The sequence below is a fragment of the Micropterus dolomieu genome, linkage group LG02 (assembly GCF_021292245.1).
Source record: "Micropterus dolomieu isolate WLL.071019.BEF.003 ecotype Adirondacks linkage group LG02, ASM2129224v1, whole genome shotgun sequence".
In the NCBI taxonomy this organism is placed as follows: domain Eukaryota; kingdom Metazoa; phylum Chordata; class Actinopteri; order Centrarchiformes; family Centrarchidae; genus Micropterus; species Micropterus dolomieu.
This window is the reverse complement of record NC_060151.1, coordinates 21579493-21591312: the sequence shown is the minus strand read 5'-3', so window position 1 is coordinate 21591312 and position 11820 is coordinate 21579493. Positions and strand designations below refer to the sequence as shown.

Genomic DNA, 11820 nt, shown 5'->3' with positions numbered 1-11820 from the left:
AGAGCTGAAGATGGGTCGAGGATGGGTGTTTCAGCACGACAACGACCCTAAGCACACCGCCAAAGCAACAAAAGAGTGGCTGAAGAAGAAGCACATCAAGGTTCTGGAGTGGCCTAGCCAGTCTCCAGACCTGAATCCAATTGAAAATCTTTGGAGGGAGCTTAAAATTCGAGTTGCCAGGCGACAACCTCGGAACCTGAATGATTTGGAGGCTGTCTGCAGGGAGGAGTGGGCCAACATCCCTGCCGAAATGTGCGCAAACCTTGTCACCAACTATAAAAACCGTTTGACATCTGTGCTGGCCAATAATGGCTTTTCTACAAAATATTAACATGCTGTTTGTCCAGGGGGTCAAATACTTGTTTTTCCTCATCAGATGGTTATCAATTTTTATAAATTCATATGATGTGATTTTCTGGAATTTTCTTTGGGATTCTGTCTTTCACTGTTAGAATGTACATATGATTAAAATTGTAGATTGTTGCATTCTTTGTAAGTGGGCAAACCTGCAAAATCAGCAAGGGGTCAAATACTTATTTCCCCCACTGTATATTATTCCAGCTGAAAATGGGATGATGATGACGATGATGATGATTAACTGCAGTATCGCTGTTCTTATTGAACGAATGATGTAGTTTCTCTCTGTCTCTGCTTTTCTTAGCACTTCCCACCGCCTAACTCACAGTCCACATCAGATTTTGTCAACCTTGTCTCCACCAATGAGCAACAAAGCAACCAACCAGCATCTACACCTCAACCAATCACCACTGTTGCCCCCAGTATCACACCAAGTCCAGTTCTTGTGAAGGTGAGTTTCAGATTTTTAATAGCTCCAAGTTTGACCAAAGTCATTTTGAGGTTGAACTCACTGTAAGGAGGAAAAAGGATGAGTTCATCTAAGTTTGTTCACCGACAGTCTTCCAGTGTTTGTTGTTTATAACCAGCTGACATGAAGCTGACCTCTGTTTTTGTTTCCTTTGGAAATGTGATGCGATGTCAGAAGACAGTCTGTGTTTTGTCATACTGAAAGTCGCATCATTTCTGGGGTGAACTGAAAGTCAGTATTCAGCCAAGTTAAACACAACAGGGTTTAAAGAACAACAGGGTTTAAAGTTATTTCATAAATCCTTGGGCTGAAATCTGTGCCAGCCACAGTTTGTCTTCAATTAGAAGATGACAGGCTGGCCTTCCTCTTTTGGGCTGTGTAAAATCAAAGCACGGGAGTAAAGCAATAAGTTGTGCATTTATCATAATCCAGTTATCGTCTGAGCATAACATGAACTCTCTCTCCCTTGGAATATGATAGGGGAATGAGTTTGACAAATTGGAGAGTGAGCTTGCCTTAAGCCAGCTTGAGTTTCTGGTTTCATAGCTAGAACCCGCTGCTCTTGTGCCAAGCGGTTTTCATGTGAATCCTGTAACTGCAGGTGGCAACACACTAAGGTCACATTTTCACTACCCTTTTCCTCATCCTGCAGATCTCATCGAGTGTCAGAACACTGATCCACATTAACAGTTCAAGCTATAAAAATCCATTACCAGTTCCAAGTCTTGAATTATTGGTACTGGCAATACTATCTGTGTTCCCTGATAAACTGGACTGAGATCAGTCACAGAGATCAAATATCCTCCATATGGACCTCTTGTGTTTTACATGCCCTTCTCTGTGTTGTGTTCTGCAGCAAAGCCTACCCAAGCTGCCTGCCGATAAAAGCCGCAGCAAAAAGAGCAAAGAGCCCAAACCACGGGTGAAAAAGTTAAAGTACCATCAGTACATCCCCCCGGACCAGAAGCAGGAGCTCAATGAAATGCAGATGGACTCTGCTTATGCACGCCTCCTGCAGCAGCAGCAGGAGTTCCTGCAGCTCCAGATCTTAAGCCAGCAACAGCAGCAGTTCAACTACCAGGCCGGGACGACTGCCACACTCAAGTATGGCTCCATGTAACAACACAAACAATCCTTTTACAATGCCAGAGATAGGATTAGCTCACCCATAAAGTGTACCTTTATGTGTGTAGGCTGATAATTTTGTGTTGAGTTCATTACTACTAAAACAACTCAAACATTGCCACAAATTCAATCAAAAGTTCACATCTGGTTTCTGGTTAGAAAGCAACAACTTTTTAAACACAGCTGCTGTTTGTCTTAAACAGTTATTACATATATATTTCCTGATCATGGCGTCCTGCACACAGATGCTGTTGATTGTGAAAAATGGATAATAGTTTAGATTCCTTTTCTAATGTCTACTCCCCTTTTCTTCCTGTCTTATTACAACAGACAAACAACTGAGGCACAAACCAGTTGTTCCAGTGTTATTCTGAGTGGAAACCAAGCGTCCACCCCTATGCAGCCCCGGTACACTCAGACAAACCGCAAGCCGGATCATTTACCAGCTAATCTGGATGAGATGAAGGTGACATGTTGCTACCTGCACACTATCTGATTATATGCACCTATGCTGCAGAGGAGAACAAACAAAATGCTGAAAGGTATTTTGTATATGATCTGCTATCTTTACAGGTTGCTGAGCTGAAAATGGAACTAAAACTCAGGTCATTACCTGTTTCTGGGACTAAGACGGATCTGATAGAGAGGCTAAAGATGTATCAAGAGAACTCTAACATCCAGACTGCTGCTGCCATTGAGACAACAGCCGTCACAGCAGTCTCACAGTCTGAAAACATAAAGTTAACCCCGCCTGTGTCTCCTATAGCCTCCAAGGTGAGCTGTCTGGGCATAGAAGATAGTAATATGGCAGACAGCCCCGCCAAGCTTTCAGCTGCTCTGTCTCCAACTGTCACTGCTCCCTGTATGAACTCCCCACAGAGAGCTCCACATGAGGAGTGTCCGACAGAGATGAGGTCCTATGAGAAAGACTCTGAGAAGGACAAACGTCTCCATGAGAAGGAGCGTCAGATTGAGGAGCTCATGCGGAAGCTGGAGCGGGAGCAGAGGCTTGTGGAGGAGCTGAAGATGCAGCTCGAGGTGGAGAAGAGGAGTCAGCAAGGAGATTCTCCACCTCAGCTCAGCCCTCTTGCTCCCATCCAGGTCAAAGAGGAAAACAGGACCCCGTCAAGCTGCTCGGCGTCCTGTAGTTCTCCTGGTCTGCCAGTGTTGGTCAAACAAGAGGTGGTGGCAGATCAGAGCGACTTAGCTCCTGAAAATCAGTTCATCAGCCACCAGACTAATAAGCAGCCTGAAAGCCTTCATCCTATCCAGACTGGAGCTCAGATCCTCCTGCCTACGTCCCTTCCTGCCTCTGCAGTCGCTATCCAGCTCCCTCCACACAGCATCAAATTACACACTACGGTTGCCAGATCAGCCCCAGGCCTCATCCAGACCTCTGGACAGGTGCCACTGAAAATAGAGGTCTCAGCAGCATTACAACAGCAATGCAGCACTCAGACTCAGCCACTGACAAAGGTAAAAAAACATACTGATGCTTGCACAGGCTGTCCATCTCTTTATTAGCCATCACTTTCAGCTGGGATTTTCTGCTAGTTTTAGATTTATTTGAAATGTGAAAACTTGAGTCCTATGTGATCATCCATGTGTGTAATGTGTGTGCACCTAAAATGAAAAAAATTAATTCTGTTTTCTGTGCAGTAAATTCAGGTTAGGTAGCACATCATTCATCTGGTACAGTGTTGTTAATGGCACTGTCTAATCACGCACCAGATGTTCTTTACATCGTTGACGCTCTATCATGGGTAATCCATCTTTCTTGTAACAGTAATAACAGGCCTCAGACGGGTGGTGAAATCCTTCCCTAGTCACATGAAAAGAAAGCTTGTGTAAACTTGGGCTACTGGAGCAGGTGCAGAGTGAAGGCTGACAATAGTGCCCTGACTGCCCTCTGTCGTCCCTCTGCTCTGAGCCAAACAACCAGCCAGAATTAGCAACAGAAACCACAACTCAATGCTAACTGAGGAGAACACTCTACGCTACATAGCGCTGCAAACAGTGCTGTCATTGGTGGGGTAAAAGGTGTTGATGCTTCAACTGAAGAGGACCCAGTGAAATCCAACTAAAGTAACATTGCTAAAAATCAGGGAGTGCAGAGCAATCTTCATTTAGGTTGCCCACAATGTCTCTCAAAGGGACTTGGTTACTATAACAAAATTCTTTGCTCCCACAAGTGGGTGTTGCACTACTTTTCCATGCATGTGGTAGAGAGCATTTTACAACATCAGTGGGATTAATGCATTCATTATTGCATGCCTCTGTCTATATTTCTTTGCAGATTTGGAGGATGGATAGTACAGCACAACACTTACACAACACATTCCCAGCAAATGGATGTCCTGTGGGAGCCTCCACTAGCCAAGCGCGTCCTAAAGGACCCACAAAAAAGGTAGAGGACGATTCTTTAGTCTCTTCTACTTTGGTTTACTTACTTTTTTGTACTGTCAACTGCACTTGAATGATGGTCTGTATCAGATGTATCCTGTTTTTTATTTGGTGTAAGGGACTGTTGTCTTTGCCTGTTTAACAGTCTCCCTGTACCAGCCAGCCAACTTTGATCTTGCAGCAGACAAAATTCAGAAACCACGTGTCAAAGTGTAAAGACCCACCTCGTTATGAGGATGCCGTTAAACAGACACGCAGCATGCTAACAGCTGTTCAGGTGACAAATAAATACACTTTTTATTACAATATATCATTTAAATTGTTACTATAGCCACTCAACATTTACTCATCTTATTATTTCTCTGCAGGGTTCAACTGCAGCCAGCCAGCAGATGGATGACCTGTTTGATGTCTTAATTGAGAGTGGGGGTGAGAAGTACTACAACTTTTCTTTTGGGTGGGGGGACACTGGTAAAATAAGTCAAAGTACCAATGATTACTGCATTCTCACACTTTTCCAGAGATCTCCCCCTTCATCAGACAGGACCCTCCCAGTTTAGACAAGCGTCTCCCTGTGACAGCCAGTGTAACCACCCTTCCCATCAACACGGTTTTATCCCGCCCTCCACCCGTGGTTCAAGTGGCCCAGTCACCTGCTGCGCCACTCAACCCCTCCACCAGGTTGGCAGCTCTGACTTCTGACACCCAGATGGAAACCCTCCTGGATGGCACACTGGGTGCTCACACTGAGCAACAAACCCTGAAGCTGATAGAGGAGCTACACCCACCTATGGCTACCATGGAGGTGGACTTAAATGAAAACACACCACCCTCTGCTTTGAACCTGCACAGTACGAACATTGACAATATGGATTGGCTGGACCTTACCCTGTCTGTGCCAGCAGAGGGTGTCAACCCTTTGGACATATCAACACCAGTGGGCGTCTTCTCTACTGACTTCCTGGACTCGCATGATCTGCACTTGAACTGGGACTGAGTGCTATCAAGGTGAATTCTTACACCTATCAGGCCGTTTCAGATAAATTACTTTTTTATGCAAGGGAGGATGGCTTTTGTTTCCTTTGTGGAAAATGAAAAGCTTTTGGAGGTTAAGGGCAGCTCTGTTTCGCTTTCTGACTTCTCAATAATAATCTAATTATGCAGCGTCAGTTCAGCTGCTGCATTGCTTCCTTGAGGTCTTTAAACCCTCTGATTGTATGGGGAGAGTGACATAAAGTAGGACTCCTACTGGCAGATTGAGCTGACAGTGGAAGTAGCTTTTAAATTTCAATCTTAAGTTATGCCACTTATTTGTAATCAATCTGTTCTCATGTTATTGATTTCTATTTGCCCTCTGGTCTTAATGAATGTACAGTGTTGTATTGATCGTGTAAATAAAGGAAAAGAACAGGACAATGTCCTGATCCTGGTTAAAGAACTAATGGACAAACACTGTGTATTATCACTATCTAAACAGATTGTAAAACACAACTGCAAACTGTTCTTTGTGTGTAAATCGTGAAGCATAAATCAGATGTTTGACTGAATTGGGAGTGTGAACATGTTAACACTAGAGTACTCTCAGCATTGTTGTATCTCTCAACCAGTTCTGACAAGATTTCTAGCAGTGTGCAGATCAGCCAAATTGTCACTCTCCAGTGTGTACAGTGTATCTGTACACTGTGTAGAACATGCTGCACATATTTTTGAAAGCTTAAAAAGGAGAATCCTCACTTACAGTTATGACCAGCTAGTCACAAGAGTTATCTGCAGTGCTCCGTCTAGACTGTATCCAAATTAATAATAATAAATTGTTCTTGGAACATCATTCACTTCTTTCAGACTGGTAGATTGACTCTTGAGAAATGATTGAGGGTGGGAAATTATTGAATTAAGATTAGCTTGTTTTTTGTTTAGGTTTATTCAAGAAATGAAAGCATGGCAGATCATACTAGACCTCAATCTTTGTGTGCAGCATTACAATGAAAGAACAAATATACAGACCGATCATACAAAAACTTAGTAAACAATAATAATAACCTTAATGCATTACTGTTGATTTGTGTTGTAGTGACATCTGCTGGTCACATCCAAATATAAGAAGCACTCAAACTCAACTGAATTTCAGTCTGAAGAAAAATGACCAATCCCATAAGTAATTTTCATTCCTTCAATGTCACCTTTTAAAAGGGATTATGTGCTGTAATGACAAACATTTTATATTTATACAAGTATAATTCACCAAGAAACACTGCAAAGCATAGTTTGTAGACTTGAAACATTGTCTAAACTGATGTTGGCTTCTAAACCAACTACATGCCTCCTTGACCCCCTTCTAGCTAAAAAAGATCTCTGGCCATTTCAATGTGTAATATTTAGGAGGATCTATTGACAGAAATGCAATATAATATCCATAACTATGTTTTCAGTGATGTATGAAGACCTTTTTCCTGTCAGTTTCGACAAGCCCCGCCCTGCTGTGCTGTGATTGGCTAGTACTCATCATACTTACATACGTCTTTGTGATTGGATGGTAGCTGTTAGGCACTCGGCCCTTGTGGTTGGATGTTAGCTCTACAGCGGACCGCTAACCGAATGCCCTGGGCCATGCATAGCCGCTTGTACTGGCTGATGATCCAGCATCTACTCTACTGACAAACTTCAGCATAGCCCTGTACATTCTGAATAACAGTAGGCTACTTGCAAGGTATTAATGTTATCAGCTGCATCAGGCCCATTCAAACTCAGTAGGTCCAGCTCTGCGTGCAGCCCACCTCGCCCGCCGAGAGGTGAAGCTTGGGGATAGTCTGGGACTCTTAGCGTGTCTCAGGCTATAGAGGTGTCGCAGCAACCCAGAATAATGGACTCTTCACCACTGCGCCCCTCAACCCATTGTTGTTTATAGCTTATATAGTTAGTTGTGTATATAGTTCCAGTACAAGTACAGACATACAAAGCAAGTATTACAGTACAAGTTTAAAAGTACAATGGCTGGGGGGAATAAGAGTCCAAAACATTTTTTAAATAGACCTGCAATAATAGCTGCTAAAATTCTAATTGCTTTCTGCTTTAGAGACTGTTGAATTGGGGTGTTTTGAACTCATAAAGGCAAAAAAGCAAGGGTTCTTATCTGTAAATTTACATTTATGGATATGAAACTTGTCTGTCTTTCTTTTTGCTCTCCCTCTGTAGATATAAAGATTTAAAACATTTATATTTCTGTTAGTATGCTATTATTACATAATCTTCTTTCAGTAGTGTCAAAAAGTACTAGCCAGTCACAGCACAGTAGGGCAGGACTTCCTGCGCTCACAGCTAGCATCCATTCACAAGAACACAAGAAGTGAGTTGTGACTGATGGTGAATTCATGTGATGTCAGAATAAAATAATCTTTTTTTCCTCCTTAAATCTTTATTGCAAAAAAAGGAAATAAAGTGTACATGGGACATAAAGAAGTATACAGAACTTTAAAAAAAAAAAAAAAAAAAAAAGAAGTATACAGAACTTTGAGTCATGCAAAATCATGTATTGCATATACAGGATTTTTCGCACACTTTCTACCACACTGTTAGTCAGTGGTGATTGTTTTTGACAGACAGTTTGCCTCTGAATATCGTTGTTGTTGTTGGGGCGATTTCTGTCCGGTTGAAAATCGCCCAGATCGCTCTCATAGACTTTCATGTTAAGGTAGTTTTTTTCGAGCTGCGGGCGCTGCAATGTAATCTCTATGGCTTCCGGAAGGGCTGCACTTGCGTGTTTACGTCATGCGCCCAGCAGCAGAGCTACGCTTCTGCCACCTGAAAACGATTCCGCAGTCCTCCAGCTTGTTGCTCTCATCAGCTGCTGTTTTAACTAAAAGTACATTCAGACTGAAAATTCAACCATGGTTTTGCATCGGGAGATGCAGGGACTTTACCAGTGGTGAGTAACACATAGTATAAATAGTACATGTAAATTGTTAAGATATGAGGAGAGGAAATGTCTCCATCCACTAGACTAATTTATGTTGTGTAAAATGCCATAGGCTAAGATAATAAATGTAAAAAAAAACCCTAAAATCTTAAACCGAATTTTATGCTTATATTATATGTGATTGTTATTAAGCCATGTTTTATGTGTGGTAGTGGAGTCAATTTAAAGATAACTTTACTGCACCTAACCAGTAACAATGATTTTATGTGTTTGTGGTTTTTTTTCCTTTTATTGCCAGAAACCACAGAAGAAAGAGGAGGTTGCATGAAGTGACCATCATTGGCCTCTTTGTCAGAGGAGAAGAAGAAGGAAAGGTAGGAAAGAAACACAGAAAATAAACCAAAAACAATAGAATACACCTTTTGTTATTCCCTCTTACATGCCTTTTTGTTTATGTGTAAATACAGAGGAAGAATGGGAGACCTGCACATACCCCATCTTTACTATGTGATTATAAAGCATGGGAGAACAGTGGATACTTTTAATACAGCCCACACCCCTATTATTACTGTGTAACTACAGGATAACAAGTGGAGAACATTTAAGATTTTTTACAACTCTCTGCTTCTTTTATTAGTGTGTAAAGAATGAAAATAAATACTATGCTCCTCTGTACCACATTACATATTAAAGAATAGCTATGTTTGATCCACCTTCATATACAGTATATGTGACATTATTACATTGCTGTAGCCTATCACTTGAGACGGGTCCCTTGGTTGAAATGCAAGATTAACTGTAAATCATTTTATTCATTTGCACACTATCAGCCCAGTGGCACTGTGCTGTATTCTGGATTTGTTGTACCTAAATAAAAGGTTTGTCACAGCTAAATCAGATGATTGTGAGAGTCATTCTATTTTTTCATTATTGCTAAGGTAGTTGTCTTTACATCTAAAGGTATTTGAGTGTAAACTGAAAAATGACTGTTGATCTTCACTGTGGACACTTCATTCATTGTAGACATTGACAATGAATCAGGATATAGCTGTTCACAAATACTGTACAGGCTGTAGCCTAAGGAACAATCTGTGTCTTATAGCTGACTTAGACCATTGAACTGGTCACCTTAGCCATCATCGCAACAATTTGAAATACTACATTATATTTACAATCATTCTGATCTTTTTTTATTCCGGAAAAGATCAATTTGAACATACGGATATTTCCTTAAATCTAATTTATATAGATTTACATAGAGGCTGACTATATTAGTCAACACCACATATTCCTTCTGACATGTGCTCCCTTAAAACTACAGTGTTAGTCTCCAAATGTTAGAGTTAACAAACATTTTCCCTCATTAACCAATATTTAGTGGATCCTGAATGCTAACAGATAAACTCTGAAAGGGAGCCATGCTGCTGAAATACTACTTCACCATTAGGTCAATGTCTGATGCTCTTTCAGTCTGAGCTTCCAGTTATCACCAGCTACTTTTCTCTCAGAGCTTTTTAATAGATTGGATTGGCGTTCTACACTTGGGACATCGATGTGTGGTAGTTTTGCACCTTTTCAAGCAGAAGGGAATGAGGCAACAACCAGCGACGCAGCTGCAAAAAAAGGAACATTAACAACGTAAAATGTCAGCAAACCTGGAAGCATAAGCCAGTGACTGTAACCGGCTGCATGCATACAAAGTCTGATAATAATCTCATGCTAATATTTCAGCCAGATAAAGGGAATGTTTTCATACCCAACCATGGCTGTCATAAAACACACCAGCCAGGTCACACTGCTGACAGAGGTAAAAGTCTCTGTCATGATGAACTGCCGACATTCTGGACACTGGGTCCTGCATGGATGTGGTGGAAGTTTTTCCAGGTCCAGAATCACTGTAGGTGCTTTTAAGAAAAGTAAGAATTCATTGTTAATTTTCCCCACATGAGTATACTTCAGTAGCTATTAAAATGTTCAGTTAGTGTCAGTTACATAAATTGTGTACAGAACCTTTTGTAGGTTTTAAAAGAATGAGCTGACGTCATTTTGGTCAGATGGTTTTCAGTTACATTTACCAACACAAGTGCCACAAGGTTGCAGTTGTGGGAAGAATGATAAAATATAAAAACAAGCTTTCATGTTTATTAGGTAGCAGTTCACAAATTTTTCCCTAAAACTACATAATTCCTTAACTATTGGAACTCACTGCACCTTGTTTTTGTCATTTCTTTGGCTGTGTAGGCACAAAGGTAAACGACCTGTACAACTAGTAAATGAACGAGAAACTTGATCAGTGCAAAAAGAAAATTTGCACTGATATAGCTCAAATGTTACATTAATAAAGAACATAAGTAGGGTAAAAAAAAAAAAGCCTACTTTCATTAAATGTGACAAGTGTGACTTTGTGTGAAACCTATTATTCACATTCTGTGGTGCAGGTTGTGCTACGTGAACATGAATGCCTGTGTGTGTCACTGACTCACCAGGGATGGTAGGTGGAGCCTCAACATAGAAAATATTCGAGCCAGGAACAGCAATACTAGGCTCAATACTCCTACTGGAGGTGGATACACTAATTTCTAACAAAGAAGAAGAAAAGATGGTTGCAAAACCAAAGTATGAGTGAAAACAAAGTATTTGCAGTAGTACATTTGACCTCACCTTTCTTGCTTTTCCTATCTTGGGCACTGAGGATGTTATCGTGGATTTTTTGGAGTTCAACCTCCCTTTCTCTCAACTTTTTTAGTTCGTCATCAATACTGTCAATTTCATTCTGACTTGAGATCGCCTCCTCTGTAAGAAAAAAATATCGTACTCATGCATGTGACACAGCAGAGGTAGGACTAGGGAATTACTTGTTTTATTTGATGCCATATGCAAAAGACTTGGGATAGCTAATTTGAATGTTGCACATATCTATCTCATTATTGTTAAAGCTCTCTTTCATACACCACCTGTTTGTCCAAAGTCAGCACGGTTCCTCAATTCCTGAAATATGCACAGAATGTTTTTCCTTTCCAGAAGTTGTTCTCTCTTGAGAGAAAGATGTTTTAACTCTGTAGCCATCTTCTTCAGCTCGCTGTCTGAAGAAGTCATGGTGGATGCTGAAAAGAGAGGGGGGATTGTTGGATTCTTCAAGCTTACTGATATTTTTTTTACTTTATGTATGCAAAGTGGTGCATGTTTGTGTGTGTACACAGAATGGCAGCAGTGAAATTGGAGTAGAAGAAAACTGGATTTAGGTTTTTGCAATGACAATGCTAAATGTTAATACCAAAGTTATATTCATAAGTGACAGACCAATTCTGAAAGTATTAATTCTACAAAAGATTAATAATATTGATACAATAAATAGAATGTGAAACTTTTCCTAAAAACTATTTCCCGTACTTTTTAGACTAACATTCGCAGACATTACGTGGCCTTTTCTTTGCCCAAAAATCTGGACAGGATCACGATGTAGCGTATGCAACTATCTTTCCTCCTCAACCCAGGGACAGGGAGTGCAAATTAGTCATGGCTAGAAACCTGTACGCATAGAATCTAATTTGTA

At 40.9% G+C, this 11820-nt stretch overlaps 1 protein-coding gene and 1 long non-coding RNA gene across 28 annotated transcripts in view; both read left to right on the top strand.

Annotated features, from left to right (window-relative positions):
* The window catches only part of mrtfbb (myocardin related transcription factor Bb), a 75308-nt gene extending 69126 nt beyond the window's left edge, over positions 1-6182 (top strand). For all 27 annotated transcript variants that reach the window (XM_046032961.1, XM_046032953.1, XM_046032887.1 and 24 more), the window contains 8 exons: positions 662-808; positions 1683-1930; positions 2282-2417; positions 2525-3427; positions 4248-4358; positions 4500-4631; positions 4723-4783; positions 4876-6182. In XM_046032961.1, coding sequence (XP_045888917.1) covers positions 662-808; positions 1683-1930; positions 2282-2417; positions 2525-3427; positions 4248-4358; positions 4500-4631; positions 4723-4783; positions 4876-5351 — 2214 coding nt within the window. In that variant the 3' untranslated portion in view covers positions 5352-6182. The remainder of the gene's footprint in view (positions 1-661; positions 809-1682; positions 1931-2281; positions 2418-2524; positions 3428-4247; positions 4359-4499; positions 4632-4722; positions 4784-4875) is intronic.
* A 1760-nt stretch (positions 6183-7942) lies between these two features.
* On the top strand, positions 7943-9161 carry LOC123965225. The gene is made up of 3 exons (XR_006823653.1): positions 7943-8276; positions 8566-8641; positions 8735-9161. It is a non-coding gene; the product is annotated as an uncharacterized LOC123965225 (long non-coding RNA).
* The last annotated feature ends 2659 nt before the right edge of the window (positions 9162-11820 follow it).